The sequence below is a fragment of the Aptenodytes forsteri genome, unplaced genomic scaffold (genome assembly GCF_000699145.1).
Source record: "Aptenodytes forsteri isolate BGI_AS27 unplaced genomic scaffold, ASM69914v1 Scaffold342, whole genome shotgun sequence".
NCBI lineage: Eukaryota > Metazoa > Chordata > Aves > Sphenisciformes > Spheniscidae > Aptenodytes > Aptenodytes forsteri.
In genome coordinates, this window is record NW_008795853.1 from 1,932,296 (window position 1) to 1,949,136 (window position 16,841).

General features: G+C 48.6%; 2 protein-coding genes across 2 annotated transcripts in view; one reads left to right on the forward strand and one right to left on the reverse strand.

Moving 5' to 3' along the window:
• Positions 1 to 6,879, forward strand: part of TMEM150C (transmembrane protein 150C) — an 18,494-nt gene extending 11,615 nt beyond the window's left edge. The window contains exons 6-8 of the mRNA XM_019473226.1: positions 1,601 to 1,728; positions 4,197 to 4,374; positions 6,601 to 6,879. Coding sequence (XP_019328771.1) covers positions 1,601 to 1,728; positions 4,197 to 4,374; positions 6,601 to 6,809 — 515 coding nt within the window. The 3' untranslated portion in view covers positions 6,810 to 6,879. The remainder of the gene's footprint in view (positions 1 to 1,600; positions 1,729 to 4,196; positions 4,375 to 6,600) is intronic.
• Positions 6,880 to 8,996: 2,117 nt separating this feature from the next.
• Positions 8,997 to 16,841, reverse strand: part of ENOPH1 (enolase-phosphatase 1) — an 8,825-nt gene continuing 980 nt past the window's right edge. Inside the window, exons 2-6 of the mRNA XM_019473223.1 lie at positions 16,409 to 16,547; positions 15,419 to 15,621; positions 12,447 to 12,579; positions 12,037 to 12,160; positions 8,997 to 10,960 (exon numbers count right to left, since the gene is read on the reverse strand). Coding sequence (XP_019328768.1) covers positions 10,821 to 10,960; positions 12,037 to 12,160; positions 12,447 to 12,579; positions 15,419 to 15,621; positions 16,409 to 16,547 — 739 coding nt within the window. The 3' untranslated portion in view covers positions 8,997 to 10,820. The remainder of the gene's footprint in view (positions 10,961 to 12,036; positions 12,161 to 12,446; positions 12,580 to 15,418; positions 15,622 to 16,408; positions 16,548 to 16,841) is intronic.

Below are 16,841 nucleotides of genomic sequence, written 5' to 3' on the forward strand. Positions count from 1 at the left end.
GGTCGATGCCCAAGCCTGTCAGCGTTTAAGAGGCATTTGGACAATGCCCTTAATAACTTACTACAACTTGGTCAGCCCTGAATTGGTCAGGCAGTTGGACTAGATGATTGTTGTAGGTCCCTTCCGAAAGAAATAGTCTATTCTATTCTATCTCTGCTTTGTGGATAAAGCCAAGCTTTCCTCTGCTGTATTGGGTGCTTCTGAGAGCTGCTTTTAGCTTGTACTTCTGGCCACCTTAGTTGTGTCAAAGCCCTTGCTATAGGAGAGGAAACCTGCCAGAAGCATAGGCATTACTGAATATTGAAAATGCCGTTGTTTCGCATGTAATGCTGGAAGGTGACCTTTTAATTCCCTTTTGTCATTCCCATCAGTGTTTTAGGAAATGATCACATAATTTCAGGATCCTGTCCTGTAGAAATAGAAATGAAAAAGTTCCTGCACGTGAGCTCAAGTAGTCACGGCATGGCTGTCCCAAACAATTACCTGGTGATGAAAAACAGAAATTCGCTTTTTTGGTGGAACAAAGTTCTCTTGTTTTCAAGGATTTGGAGTGGATTGGTTCACTAGAGCAAATTGTGAGAGAGTAAATTCAAACATCTTTTGCAGTTTGATAGAAGTGGATACTTTTCACTTACAGTTCCCTTATTTTTCTAAACCATGTTTTTGGTATTATACCAGGGGGGTTGTGGAAAATATAGATCTAATTTGCTAACGCAGACAATTTACAACAATATGACCTGCATGCTGTCAGTTTGAGCATAAGCATAAGAAGGTGTTGGCAGCAACCAGCAAATTTCCCTGTTCAACTAAATTGCTTTTTAGTGGTCTGGTTTGAATCCCATCTGAAGGCCAACTGATTGCCAGGCTTTCTGTGTTGTTCCATGCAGCATTTCCTAGGGAGGGCAAGAATATACGATGTGAATATCTCCTGGGGTTATGTCATAGCATATGATCTACCATGTATCATATATATCATGTATCATATCATAGCACTTGGGCTAATTGTAAGCTTGGAAGGACTGCTCTTCCAGTCTTCGCGGAAAATTAATGCAATATTTTGGCTTATGTTCATGGCTCCAGCAACTTGTTCCAGAGGAGAAGAGGCAGTGGGCATTATGGTAAAACCTGCAGAAATACGTATGTGCTGCTCATACATTTTCTAATACAGGTGGGGCTTGACATATCTCCTCCAAGAGAGCTCAGTGCTCATGAGTGGGGTGAAACTTGATGCAAGCCCAGCTGCTGCAATGTGAATGCATGGTGTGTATGTGATAGACTATGTTCTGGGACCTTCACAGGCAAATAGGAAGGTGCTCTTCTTTCCCCTAGAAAATTTGCAACCCAGTTCCCAGACAAAACATCATGAGAAAAGGAAGCGTGGGAGCTCTGCGTAACTGGATTTCAAGAGAAATGCTTCCTGTGCTTAGTCTCGTCCATGACGAAGTGGGAGGGGGCCATAAAGAAGCACTAAGCTAGCCAGCCTGCAGTGAGCTCTCCCCTCTGGGTGGAAAGAGGGTGAGGGGTCTGTGAGCCCCCAGCCAGGTGGTTACTGCAGCATGTTCTACCTAATGACGCACCTTGCATTCTGTTTCCTTCTCAGCGCTTGTCGTGGCTGTCCTGCGCTTCATTCAGCTGAAGCCAAAGGTGCTAAACCCTTGGCTGAACATCAGCGGCCTGGTGGTGTTATGCTTGGCCTCTTTTGGAATGACCCTACTTGGCAACTTTCAGGTACTGCACTCCAGGCTTGGATCGCTGTGTCCGTGCTGTGAGGTTCCTGCTTTTCTAGCAGATCTGCTTAGGTCTTTGAACTACCTGTGATGTGAGCTCAGGAGAGAATGTGTCTGGCTGTGCCCCAGCCCTCCTTGTACCTGCTCTGCCACTTCTATCTGCTGCTTACGTGGCTCCAGTGACATGCTGAGATGAAGGACCACAGTCATTTTTCACGTATTCCCAGCAGGATTTGCACCTGCATGCTTACACTTGTCCTGCCGAGAGCCAGAGCAGGGAACCTATTGAATCTCTTGAGCCCTGGGGGTTGGCACAGATGGTCCTGGGTAAAAGGGTTGAGCTGGAAGTTTACATACGCATCTGTGCGAACAGATGCACAACTGCCCATAAAGATTTAGCAGACAGTTCAGTGTCCTTCGCTGAAAACATACGTTGTTTAAATCCACCTCCTGCTTGTCCTTAGAGTGGCCACGAGAGGGACACAGCAGAGGAATGCTACGACTTCTCCTAATGTGACGGGTGCCTGGATGAGGTCCCTCTGATTCTCGATCTGTTCTGCAATATTATACAAACAAACAAACAAACAAGCTGTCAGTGCCACAACGTTGCTCTGTAGGGTTGGGTGTCCACTGTAATCACGAGTGTGTCTGTTAGGTCTGCAGTGAAAATCAAGGTATTAGAGTCAGTGGCACTTGGGTTTCCCCATCCCTTTGCTGTCTCTGATGCTCTGTCTCTCACTGAGGTGCAAGTAATGACCCCCAATAAAGGCAGGAACTGAGAAAGGTCAGTGTAGGCTGGCTTCTTTCCTGGCTTTGCAGGCAGGGAGCTGTTTTTCCTGCCAATACAGAAAAGGTATTTGTTTTGTGAAGGGCTACCTGTTTGGGTTGTGGAGTAATTGCAGGAACTTTGTGTCCTTTACAGTCTTCTTTCTTTTTTTTTCTTTTTTTTTTTTTTCCCTGAATGAGGTGTGAGATAATTTGACTGGTTTGGATCTGGTCTTCCTAACTCCACAGCACAAGCCAAAAACTTGGAGTCTTGTTTTTTCACAAGAGCTTCCCAGCTAGGAACTACGAGGCTTTTGTAACTCTTCTAACTTTTGAGGCCTTGTCTAGGTGTGAGAAGAGTATTTCTAGTACAGGGCAGGCACAAGGAAGCAGTTTCAACCTCTCCTTCCTTTTTTCACTCCTCAGAGCAAATGATTGTTATTTAAAAGTGGATACTTTGAATCATGCCTGGTTATAAATTCTGAACTAATTATCCACTCCTTGTTAGTTACCTGTATCCTTGCTTAGATCTTTTGCCAAACCATGAAAGCATGTGGTAATGAGACCTTAGTCCATGCTTTTCCCTGCCTGCCTGCTAAGCTGAATGTGGCATTAAATCATATTTCTGGAAAAATACAGATTGGGTGTGTTAAAGGGACATTATGGCTGTGAGTTCCTTGCAGTGCAGGCTACCTTGGGAAAGGCAGCTCCATCCCATTTTTGCCTGTACTATGATTTGGACCTACCCTTGAACAAAACCTCAAGGTAGGAAGGAGAGGTGAGACATCAGTGGAGGCACAGTAACTAGACTGTTATCTTGTCGGTTGTGTCTTGTTTGATGGGAATTTGTAAAATCACTGAACATGAATCAAAGCTGCAGGGAGGAATTACAGATTGCTGGTTTCTTTTCTAGAAAAGCCTCAGAGGCAGAGGGAAAAGAGAAATTGTTTGGCTTAAGTCTTGTCCATGCTGGGCTTTCTAAATGGATTTGCTGCCTCAAGGGATCTCTTTGCAGCTTCTTGCTCATTGAACCTAGCTGGCCTTTTGCCTTGCAGTATTGCACAGTCACTGAGCCCCGTGAGACACAGGAACCCAAGGAACACAGAAGCACTTGCACTCCAGAGAGGTTGGGTTCATATTGCCTTAGACCCCAGTGGTTGAGGACGGGCCGGAGAGGGAACAGGCAGTCAAGCTTTTTGGTGGGAGAAACTTGCCAAACCACAAGCACGTGTCTGTGTTTTGGCTCAATGGAGGTGTTAGGGCTCTGGCTACCCTCTGCCCTAAGGCAGCACTGCTCCATGCAGCTGGCACTGAAGGTTGCACAGTTTGCTTCCATTGCAGGGACCTGTACAAGACCTCAGCACATTGTCCTTGCCTGCCCTGGCCATCACATTGAGCTAGAGAAGGATTTGCTTCTGAGCTCTGTGTTGGTGAGTCTTGTCAGAGAGCTGTGGAGGCAGTCCCCAAGCAACTGCATTTTCCACTGTGCTTGGGCTTTGGGCAGAAGACCTGCTTGACTCTGACAGCTGTCAACTCATCTTGATTATGTTACACCTTACACCTCTGCCAGAAGAAATGATACAGCATCTCTGTCTCACACCCCAGTGATTCCCACTCTCCTCTATCCCACCCCAGCAGAAATCCAAGGTAGCTAGCAGATAATTCCTGTTGTGTCCAAACAATCACCATTTTGTTTGTTCCTAGCTTTCCAATGATGAGGAGATCCACAATGTGGGCACGTCGCTGACCTTTGGCTTTGGGACCTTGGCGTGCTGGATCCAGTCTGCCCTCACCCTCAAGATCAACCTGAAGAACGAGGGACGGAAAGTCGGGATTCCACGAGTCGCCCTGTCGGCCAGCATCACCCTCTGTGTGGTGCTCTGTATCCTTTTGTCCCACTCCCTGTGAAGCCAGCTATCATACGTGTCCGACACTCTCTGCAGCAGGGAACATTGGCTCTTCTTACATCTGTCCTAGGATCTCAAAGCATTTAGGAAAGCTACTCAACTTGTCTTCATGGCATGTTCCTATGATTGGCTCATTTTGCTACTTGTGTTTTACCGGGACGCACTGCTTCACAGATGGGCTCACTTCCTTCATAAATGTTTCTAAAACTTCTTAGTGATATCCAAAGTGGTTACAATATTGAATTGTATCTGTGCAGTTTAATGGCACCACTGCTTACCTACACAGTAGCATTTAAGATTATGCAAAATATTGAGGTAAAAATTCTCAGAACAAAGGAACAAGGGAGGAAATCAGGGTTCTGAAGATGAGAAGATTTTGATGTGTTTGTTGAAGTGCTCCAGGGTGCTACTTCCAGCTCTGCCTTTTAAGACGGTTATCACAGTCAAGAGCTGCTGGGTCATGTGGACTTCGGGTAAGACTAGGTGCTTTACAAATGGAATTTGGGCTGTGGGGTCTGTGGTCACTCAGACTGGATGTACATGTGGCTTCCTCTCCACCTTGTGCCTGTCAGCCCCACTCCAGCCCTTCTGTTTGCACCAGCACTCATGTGCCCTGGGTGTTTGTTTAGGGTGGATCCATTGACTGCATAGTTGCATCAACGTTAGTGCTGGGATAAGCAAGAAGGCAGGAATAAATGGCAAGGAATAAACTAATTCCCCTCTTCAGGGAACAGCCTGTTCTTAAAACAATTTCTTAGTCACTTGGCTGGCTTTGAACATTTCAGCCAGTGCCCAGAGGAATATCAGATTGGTGTGAGGATGTACCGTCAGTCGCCTCTTAAGCTTCTTTGGAAAAATTTGTAGCTGAGCTTTGGTGTACGTAACGTGGGAGTTTGCCCGGTTCTTGTGGTGCTCCCCTCCTCCCCTTGCCCCAAGCCCGTAGCTCCCCCAGGGTGTGTCTGGGGTAGGGCTGCATGCGAGGAGCTGGGCCGGGCTCCTGCTGCGCTGCTATCTTTGGAGGTTTCTGCCAGGCTGTGGGCAGGAGCAGCCTGGTAAGCCAGGGTGTAGCTGCTCCTGTACTGACATGCTGGGTGCTCCCAGCCCAGCCCTCCCCGGCTGGCTGCTTGGCACTGAAGGCCTTGGGCCCTCTGTGGAGGGGGGAAGGCTGAGGCAGGAGTCCCATTCCCCCACCGCCCCCCACTGGCTTTGCAAAGGCTTGGGGCTGGCTCCCCATCCCATGCAGCTTGTGCATAACTGTTGCACTACAGGGAAAGTAGAAGATCCTTAAAGTCAGACACAGAATGCTGTTTGCTGAAATGAAGCTTTGGTTGCTTACACTAAGCCCAAGGTGAAAAGTCTCTGATTACCTGCTTTGTGCAGTTAAAGCGTGGGAGAGGCTGCTTGTTTGTTTGTTTCACCTGTGAAGATGTGTGATTCTGCATTCTTGGAGTGCAGAGGAAATCCTGAGAGACAGGAGACCCAGTAGGCAGGTCCCCAGCTCAGGAAGGTGTCCTCTGCTTTAGGGGAGGTGAGAATTGCTTTTATAGAATACTCCAACACAACCTGAGGCACAGCAGTGAGACCCTGATGCCAGGCAATACACGGTCCAAGCACATGGGTACATGAGCCTGGAGGACAGTTTCTGGCTCTGACAGCGTTCTTTTTCCTTTCAGTATAACATGCCATACTGTGTAGACTGATGCTTCCAGATTTCACAGAAAGGGATGATTTTGCAGGTGACCTAAAGAGAATGAAAGATTGCACAATGTAGGTTGAAAGGTGTTCCCACTGCCTGCGGTGCAAAGATCTGATCCAGTTCCCGTTGGGAGGCTCCTGGCAGGTAGGGGCCCACAGCCAGATCCCCAGCTTGCTGGCTCTGTCACTGGCTAGTTGGATGTTCAAGCAAGTCATTGACTTCTCTGCGCCTAAGTCTTTCCCTCTGTAAATGTTTATCAGCCTGAATTGAGATAAGGAGCCCTGGTCTGTACAGGAGAGCTGCTGCGCTCCGTGGGCATTGTTGGACACCTGACATACCTTCCATCGCTGGCACCACATTCGTGCTGTCCTGATGATGGCTGGCTGCGCTGACTGTCATCCAGGTGACTTTGATTGTTAAGATTTTATTGTCTTCCCTGTGGGCTTTCTTTCATCCTGGTCGGTGTCTCCGCTCCCACTAGTTCTCCTTGACTTTCCTCTTCCAGATTTCATCCTCATGGCGCAGGGCATCCACATGCATGCTTCCAGGATCCAGTGGGGCCTGGTGATGTGCTTCCTGTGCTACTTCGGCACCTTTGCAGTGGAGTTCAGGCACTACAGATTTGAAATTGTTTGCTCTGAGTACCAGGAAAACTTTCTGAGCTTTTCCGAAAGCTTATCAGAAGCCTCCGAGTACCAGACAGATCAGGTGTAGCCTGTCCTCTGGCAGGGGGGGAGGGGGGGCAGGTGTGGTCTCACGAGTTAAACATGACCTCATTTACACTTTTTGATGAGTTTGTTTTCATGTGCAATCATGATCATATTGCCAAAGGGCTCTGAGGGTGGCTGTCTCATTAAGAGCCAAACAAAAATATCTGTCTGCTGGAAGAGGAGTGGATCCTTCTCAGTGGCAGCATGAGAGAGCACAAGCTGTTTAGTTTGTGCTACCAGTGACTTTCTGAGTGGCTCTGTCACACTCCTGTTGTTCAAAACATTCAACAGCCAGTCTTCACGATGCCCCTCCGAGACAGGCACTCCTCAGCCTGTTGTGCAGAGGAAGAAATGAAGGAAACAGACTTCTCTGGGCACCGAGAGCCTTCAGGAGTCACCGGTTCCTGAGTCACCAGACTGCATCTTTCATGTGTTTCTTGCGCTATTTTCTTTCCTGCCAACTGGTGTAACTTGGTAGGATGAGAAAGAGCAGCTGTTTCATCTGGACTTGGAACTGGGCAGTGGAAGACCCCAACTGACTGGCTTTTATGGCAAGCAGGCAGGCATTTCTTCCAGCCTGGAAAAGAGCCGATGGTAAAGCTGGGTTTGGGAGAAACTGTGTTGTGATCAGGAAGCAAGACTTGGCCGATGCTGTCTTGTAGCTGGGCAGACCGTCCCCATGCCAGAGGAGATGGCACAGTGTTCCTGTTTCAGACTCAATGGTGGGGACTGGTGCTGAATTAAGATGGGAATGCCTGTGTGCTCTGAAGATGACCCAGAAAAGGCTGCTCTTCGTTAAGTGTGTAGTTCTTCCATCACATATCCTATGTAGTATTTCAAAAGCTTTTTTTTGTTTGTTGTTCACTGAGGGGGAAAATATTGTGTTAGAGACACTGGGCTCGCCTGCAATGAGAACAGAACCATTGCAGGTGGTTCTGGGCATAGGGTTTGGTTTTGCTCCTTGTGCAGTTAGATGTCAAACTTCAGACACACTGACACTAGGCTTGGGCTCTGGACCCCTCAGTGTGGCCAGTTGTCCTGAGTGGAGTCTGCCGCAGGTTTAAGCAGGCTTCCAAGGTGCAGGGAGGCAGTTCTGCCCCAGAGGTTGGGTGATATGGCCTGAGGGCTGGAGGTGCAGGAAGGGAACAGGAAAACCAGAAGGGCTTCTCCCTCCCTGAAGGGAGGTTTTCAAACAGAAGGTCTGTTTTTAAAGAAAAAGCAGGAGCTCAAAGGCCCTGTTTGAAAACCTGATTTTGGGAAGGCTGCTGTATTGGCTGGGCAGGGGAGTGATTGGAGTTGCTTCTCATGAACACGGCTCCTGTTTTCCTCCATGAGTCAGGCTCAGCTTAGGTTTGCATCTTGTCTGAGCTGCAGGAAAATAAGCAGAAATTAAAATGGTGGCAAAAGGCATTTGAAGGGGAACTCGTACTGCACCATGGCATTTCTGACAGAGAGGGAAAAGGCACAAGTCTTCTGCAAAGGTCAGAGGCCTCTCCTGAAAGGAGAAAGTTGAGAAAAGCTGTCAAAACTAGTGTAAGTAGAAAGCTTTCAGCCAGCCCTTTATCTTCTGTGGGCCAAAATTTGTTCTCAGGCAGCTGTGTTATAAATCCAGAGCATCTCCAGCCAACGGAGGGTTGTCATTGGACTGCTGAAGGCCTCCTCCTTGTACCTGTGTCATTAGTGGGAAGCTTTCCTGGAGGGACATGCTGAGGGTGGCCCAAGGGCAGAGCAGCATAAGGCACAGGGCTCCCCAGGGTGGCCCAAGGGCACAGCAGCGTAAGGCGCAGGGCTCCCCAGCAGCCCATCCGGGGAGCTCCTCCTAGGCAAGGGCAGGAGGGGACAGTCTGGAGAACATGCAGGTGGGGATCCTCTTACATGGGCACACACACTCAATGCATATGGAGCACAAAATAGTGATTTGTTTTAAGGGTGTTTTACTGTAAATAGTCCACTGTGACTTTTTTTTAAAATCAATTAATGCTTTCAGTTTATCATTTTATATTTTGTAATTTTATCAAAGGAAAAAAAGATTATCTTTTCTTTCTCTCCTTTTCCTATATGCAATCCAAACTGAACTTCAGGTTTTTGGTGATAACTCTGTACATTTCTTAGAGTATTTCTAACAGCACATTTCAGTACAACTAAATGACAACTGATATATGCTGAAACATGACCACTAAATAAAGTGCTTTTATGGAGAAAGTGAGTTTTATTTTTGTCCCCTACCCCATGCATAGCTTTCTGATGACAAAGGCAAAACAAAAGGTGAGTATTTACAGTGTCATGAGTAAAATTAACACTTAAGGAAGCCAGGGACTATTCAGCCATGCAGATACACTTATTGTAACAGTGCTAATTAGCAGGCTCCTTCTAGGAGGATCACACTCATTACACAGCCCAGAAAGGCATCCAGACTAGCTGCCTCACAGCCTTACCTGCTACCATCAAAGTTTTAGAAGGGCAATGCTGGCATGATGTGGTTTCCTCCCAAAATGTCTGTCTCTTGCTTGTTCTCTACACAGCAGCCTCCCTCAACAGAGACAGCTGTAGGTGTAGGTCACAGCTCAGGAAGGCAACACACACGTTAGTATTCTATTTCAGCCACCCGTGAGGGCAAGCTCAAGTGCAGCCATGCAGAAATGAGTAAGTAGCAAGTGACACCCATGCACAAGTGCCAGCAGCAGGGAACTGGGGTTTCAGACTGCCTCTGCCTCCACTATTACTAGGTATAACCTAGCTGTGGCTCTCACTCCTGTACCCCCACTGAGCCCCTACTGAAATCGTAAGACGGTCAGGGAGGTGATACAGCTTCCTTGGCAGGACAGGGTTGTCTGCCTTAAAGAAAGGACCAGGGAGGGCGAAAGCAGGAAAACAAAGTGTTCACAGGTTTAAAAACCAGGAGATTTGCCTTTGGGTGCTGGGATCACTGGTGATAGACAGGAAGGCTAAATACTGGGATGCAGTGAACACAATGAAAGCAAAGTTGTGCTTTTATTTACTACATTAGGAAAAGCTCCATGACCATCTTATATAAATTGGCACAATTTAGGTAGGGTGGGTGAAAAGGTCAGGGGTTTAATTCTCATTAAATGCAGCAGGATGCGTCCCTCAGGAGCAGTTGTCAAGGTTTGCCCACAGCTGACCAGTGCTATGAACATGTGACAGGGTGATGTTGGCTACTGAGAGGAGCTCCGCAGTTTAGTGCTAAGGGAGATACTTCAGAAAGGCGGTCAAGCTGACTTTGGTGTTCAGCCAGTTGGAACCCGTAGCCCAGTACCATGATGCAGCAGTGAGGTGGGTCTAGAATTTAATTTTTAAAAGCCTTATTTATATATACTCTACTTCATTCTGGTAGGCTGGCTGTGTAGCTCCAACAGCTTCCATATGCAAGTTGTACTGTTTTGTACCTAGACCTGCTGTGGATATAGCCAAGATTTAAGTTGTTCCTGGTCTAAAGAGCTTGCCTGCAGCAAGGGCTGGCTTTTTCTGTGGCAGCCCAAACCTACTGTATTATAGCCCACATTTGGCATTTTCCTTTGGGTATCCCCTAACTTTGAAAGTTTTGACTTAGCCAGCAACCCCGTCTGCAGGGAGAAGCTCATATCCCCTCATGGTCCCTGGAGGTCCCTCTGGGACAGGGGGACATACACCTTGTTTGCAGGCTGTTTCTAAAAATGACGGAGCTCATGGTGGGGCATCTCAGCACCAGATTTCAATGGGTGAGTCTGAAGGAAGCATTCCCTGAGCTAATTGCTAGCTGGGAAAGGGGAGCAACAGTAGGGCTCATGGGTGCTGCTCCTCACCCTATTCCCAGCTCCAGCTGGCTGCTGCAGGCCTCTGTCCTACTGCACAAGGGACCCCACACCATACACTCCATTCATATCTGCCTGCACTAGTTGCAGGTCCAAGATATGATGTGGGTTTGGCTTTAAATTCTGATTATGGACAAAATTACCTAACATTACACAAGGACAATTCACGTGAAGCACAGTCTTCTGTGCATGCACCACTTTCTCTAAGTGGAGGAAGGCAGGAAAAGTTCGGTGAAAGATGAGATGAGGCTGTAATACGATTTCTCATCGTCCGTCAGTCCTGCGTTGCCTGGTCTGATCACCACAGCCACGTGAGTATCCGCTTCCTCGGCAGCGGTGGCTTCTGAAACAGAGGTGAGGAGAGTGGAGATGAGATGTGCTGACTGACCTCTCCATGAGGGTCTTTAAAGACCTCCACAGCAGGCTTGAAGATGCCCCAAAACACTGAAGTGCTTTTAAAGTTTGAGACTGAGAGAGCAGCATTTGCACATGGTGCTGCAGGGCTCTAGAGAGGGACCAGCTCCCAGCAGACCTGCTGTGGATGACTAGCTGCTGCGTAATGCAAACGGATGGGAGCTGGCTGCCTCATCATCTCCTCCCCTCTCCCAGCTGATGGCTGTCCAAGGCACCATGCAGGCAGCACGCACCGGCAGCTCGATTCCTGTCATGAAGAAGCTGGGCTGTGGTTGGGCTGTGGCACTAGCGAGTCCAACACCCCCCCGCCAGGAGTCACTTCTCACAAGCTTCCTTCGTTCCCTGACCACAGCAAGACAATACAGGGAAAAGGAGGTAACTGCAAGCTCCCACCAGCTCTGCTGCCAGGGCTGGAGAGGAGGTAAGGGCTAACTCCTGGGGACTGAGCTGGCTTAGACTGAGATCACAACCCAGTGCCATTTCTGCCAGAAAGACGTTTCCAGCAAAGGCAGGAAATTAAATTAGCTTCCCAAGCCGGGCTTTCCAGGGTCAAGTCTTGGCAACCAGGAGCAATGTTTTCCAGCTGAACACAACCTAATGGTAAGCGGCACAAAGAACCAGCCACCGCGCGTGCCATGTAGCAGCACAGCAGACATTGTCTGTTCCCCCGAGCACAGGTCACGAAAACCACTGACCCTGTTTGTAAATGGGGCACGCCAACTGCTTCAACAAACGCTCCACTCCACTTTAACAGTCTCTCCTTGCTTGCTGATACAAGGGCAGGTTTTCTACTTGACCTGTTTTCCCTCATGGCAGTGCTGCTCACAGATATCCCACTGCTGTGTGAGAGCCTGGAAGGAGCATGGCAGCAGCTAGGGGAATGTCATTGAAGCAAGGTGGTCTGCAGCATTTCTGGGGTGCTTGTGACAAGTCAGCAGCACATGTTTAAGGAGCACCTGCCTCCCTCGCAAAGGTGTGAGCCAGCAGGACTGGCAGGTGACCTACCTCGAGGGACATCCGTCAGGAAGAGGATGTTATTGGTGGCGCATCCAATACTGGCGGCAATCTTTCTGTAGCTCTCACTTTCTACCTTGGGGCCTATTTTGGTATCAAAGTGGCCGTCAAAGAGCTGAAAGAGAGAGAAAAACCAAAGGCAGTTGCTGAGTGACACCTGAAGAGCAAGGCTAAGCCTTGCTCCTGAGCAAGACATCCCCCTTCCTTTCTACGACAGTAACGGGGGCCGATGCAGCCATGTTAGCATACTCAACGGGCTGAGCTTAACTCCCGTGGGTCAAACCCACTGCCCCACCTTCCTGTCCCAGACTCTATTCACGAAGCGTTATGGCAAGGGCAGTTGTGGGAAGGAAGTGCTCTGCAGAGGGAGAAGCTGTAAGGAAGGTGACAAGGTTATCTACCTCTAGGATATCACCTTCTGTAGAGTATCCAAACAGAAGCTTCTGGGCTTCAATGCTGCCCGAGGAGTAGATATAGACCTTCATCCCCGCTTCCCGCCACTTCCGGATGGCTGGAACCACGTCCTCGAAGATTCTGGAGCAAAACAGGGCAGCAGGTAAGGGCAAAACCAGAGGCACCTGGAGGGACACCTTTAGCCAGGCACTGTTGACAACTGTCCCATTAGTTTGCAAGGGGACTTCATTCTCATTCTGCTCAGGGCTTCTGCAACCAGGGAGTCTATTTCAGCAGCAGGTGATATATTCTTAGCTCCAGGCAACTGAGCAGCTCATTGACTGCTACACAGACAGCAGCTCTGATGAGCTGTTTCAGACATTTGGCAGGAGTTTCTCCACCCCCTTCAACTTGGAGAGGGGAGGAAAGGTTAGGGAAAATGGCATCCCGCCGCTTTTCTCTGTGAGGGAGAAATAAGGGGGGAGGACAGAGAAGACAGGCTCTTGCATCCTGAGTCCCACCTGCCTTGCAAGCTACAAAGGTTTCCCTATTGGTAAGAGCTATGGCTGTAAGCTGCATCCATATGGGGCAAACCCATCCCACAGGTTCAGGCTCTGACCAGGCATAGGGAGGAGCTGAGAGGAGGAGGTTGCAGCTGCAGGAGCTAAATGAGCGGCACTGTACAAATGTTTGAAGCCAGACAACAACTCGGGAAAGGAGTGTCCCCTAAGGGACTGAGGTCAGAGCTACTCTATTCAGCGACTCGGTCAGGTTGTACAGTACTACCCCATGGGCCAGATGTGTCCCTGGCTTAACTGCACCACAGAGGGTGAACCAGCTCCTGTTCACTAGGCAGCAGCATCCTTCCCCTTATTCTTCTGGCCTTGCAGAGTGCTGGGAAGGCAAGATATTGGTCTAGCAATGGGCTGATGAGTCTCAAAATGTGAGCTCCATCTAACTCTCAGGTAGTAGCCACCCGCAGACAAGCCTAGCAGCGGGGAGCAAAGCTGTGAGAGAGGGAAGGAGGACCAAAGCCAAGGCAACTGCTGCGTAACTTCTAATAGACATGTCTGTCGATTCCCTCATACCCTTCTCATACGAGGGGTCTCATACGAGACCTCTCCAGTGCTGCACTTACATGTATGTAAAAGCTCTTTGTATACAAAGGACATTTACAAGATGACCCATATACTGCGGGAAACTGAAGGCTAGAGGATGCTCAAGAGGGACAAAGTGAGGCTGACAATAAGTCTCTCAATAATACATGTGATGGTTGATAAGGAAAGGTCACAAACAGCCTCAGAAGGGCAGGGAGGGGATTTGAGTTTGATATGGCAGAAGGGTGGAAAGAGGAGCTGGAGGAGACATGATCCCCAGGGAACTGAGTTTTCAACCCAGTCCAGATCACAGCCTTCCCACCTGCACTGCACAGCTCTGTGTGGCCACTTGGGCCAAGGCCCAAAGGTACTGTCCTGAAAAGGGGATCTGAGCACCTGAACGCCTGAAGAAAGAGGACTCCAAATAGATGCAAAAGGAGGTGTTGGACTGAGTTTTCCAGACTTGTAGCAATCAGCTGGCCCTTTCTTCATCTCCAGTTTCTTGGCCACCTGCTCAGGGCCTTGTTATGTTATGTATTTAAAAAAAAAAAAGGTTTTTTTCATAGTTATTTATTAAATGTCTCTGGTGTCAGCTGAAAATATTTTGACATTGTACGGCACCTGCAGAAACTCCCAGCCACCCTCATGTTTTCACATGCTGAGTTCAGTGCCTGGATTTCAGACACTGATGTGCCACATACAGTTGAGAGAGGGGGAGACTTTAAAGATCTCACTCCTTGGATGCTGCCAAGCAGCAAGGCTAGCTCCACAATTTTTGGGCCAGTATAAGACAATTAGCCCTGTTTTTAAAAAGAAAACCAACAGGATGGCTGTCCCTCTTGATTTGCTTTTGGGTTTTGTTGCCTTCTCTGGTGGATGTTTACATTTTTCTGTGAGCTCTTTTTCTTCTTCCTCGCTCTTCCTTTGGCAAAACACTTTGTGAACTTAAGGGTTTGTTTTACTTCCTTAGGAACTTGAAATGCATAGTTTCACCAAGTATCTCTTGACCTAAATAAGATCAGGCTTAATTCCAGTTGTCCCTTCCTTACGCACCCTTGTGTTGTGGCTGAAATATAAAGAGGAGCCTGAAGACAAAAAGAAGTGGAAAGGCAGGAAACGCTCAGGTAAGAGACAAAGCAGGAGGAAACAACTGAAAGGACCTGACCCTGCAACCCCAGCTTGTTTAGGCTTGTCCCAAAATGTGAGTGCAATTCAGGGATAAAAAAATGCAAGATGGAGAACTGTAAGAAGTTCGTACCTGTGCCTCAGTCTCTTGGTTTACCAAGAAATCTCTGTAGAGAAATATTGAGACATTTTCTGATTTTTTAATGCAGAAGATAGTTGTCCCAGATGAATGTTCCGCCAGTCGTGGGAGCAGAATTGCCCTGTGTCACACCTCCATTACCTTGTTCTGTTTCTCAGACCCCATCTCCTTTACAGACCCTGCCCAGGTGGCTGGAGAACTGGCTGTTACCCAGCATGAACCTGCCAATTATTTCTTAAGGAGAAACGCTCTCACCCACTTGTCATCTTCCCAGTGGGGACTGAAACAATTTGGTCAGTCCCAAGGTTACTGTAAGCTTTTGGTTCCCTAGATCCAAATATCAAGCTCAATGAATTTGTGTTTCACTGCATGATCAAGTTTGAAATGAAGTGTCTGCAGTTGGTTCCACGACAGCAGTGCCCTGGCTTAAGCCACGACTGAAAGTAAACTTATTGGCTTCTCTACCAAGGTAGTAATTCTATTTGCATTTGTACATGGGGCTGTTTCTAGGAATAGCTTATGCAGCTATTCTGCTAACAGACGTCTAGGAAAGATGCACCCCATACCTTCCCTAGGGAAAGGGCCACACAATTACTCACACACACACACAATTACTCACTCTCCTTTGACGTGCCCTGTTGCATAGGCTGCCCTCCACATGTGACCCTGCAGCTGCTTCAGTGCTGTGGTCTTCCTGTCCAGAGACATCTGCCAGTGCACGTTGTCTACGACTGCCTGAATGACCCGCTCTAGCTCCTCTTCCCCACTTCCGCTCTCCAAAGGGATCGGCACGGCCCCATCCAAGCTGGAGTCCTCCTGAGCCTGGAAATCATCCATGACAAAAAGAGGTGAGAGAAGAGGTGGAGCGGTCTCAATATCTCAATTTAGGAAAGGGGTCTAACACCTGCATCAACGCACCTCTGTGCAGGACACAGCTCGAACTGCTCTTCACAGGAAGGGTTACAACACTGTTTGAATGCTTTTCTCAATGGGAAATTCAGACTTCAGTAGTGTCTAGAAACACTTGCTTGGATTGTACTTTCCAAACCCAACAATTAGCATTACTGTAGCTGTATTGTAAATACTCTAATGAGAATTATACTTGCTTAAGTATTTAATTACTGAAATTAAGGCAAAGAAGCAAATGCATCTGTTTTTTAGCTTCAGACAGCCACAGGTCTCAATTTGATGCCGTGTCCCTGCACAGAGGCAGGATACGCTGCGCTGTGCGGGACAAATACTCTGCCATCCCTCCACGCTGCTTCCCAAACAGGTACCTGAAAGCCACAAGCGGGGAATTCAGCAAGAGAAGGGCACAGTGCAGGCACGAAGCTGAAAAGCCATGGTTCGACACCCGCTTGGGGGCCGTGAAGATCAAGGTGAGCTGAGGGGAGCAGCTGAGCTGCTGCCTACCAAGCACCAGCCCTTCCTCAAGCACAGTCCCAGACTTTGGGTGGGGGAGAATCAGCCTGTCAAGGCAACCAGCCTCTGTCGGGGGGGCAAAGAGAGGTATGGGCTCGTGTTGGGTGACTGGGGGAGTCCAAGTGACCTGAAGTCTCAGGCATGCCGTGAAAACGCAGAGAGACACAGTGTAGCTCCATTACTTAACCTGTTTTCTCAGAAGTCCCACGTCCCGCTGGCACTCCTCCTCCTCCCAGTGAGCACGCAGATACTCCTTCACGTTGTCTTTGATGTAAGGGAACAAAGTCTCCTGGCAGCACACAAGAAAAACAGGCAGCTCCTTTAACCTGGCAGAGGTAAGGCTGACCAGAGAGTTGTGGTGAATGGAGTTCAATCCAGCTGGTGGCCGGTCACGAGCGGTGTTCCCCAGGGCTCAGTTTTGGGGCCAGTCTTGTTCAAAATCTTTATCAATGATCTGGATGAGGGGATTAAGCTCAGTAAGTTTGCAGACGACACCAAGTTGGGCGGGAGTGGGAGTGTGCTCGAGGGTAGGAAGGCTCTGCAGAGGGACCTGGACAGGCTGGATCGATGGGCCCAGGCCAACTGCATGAGATTCAACAAGGCCAAGTGCCGGGTCCTGC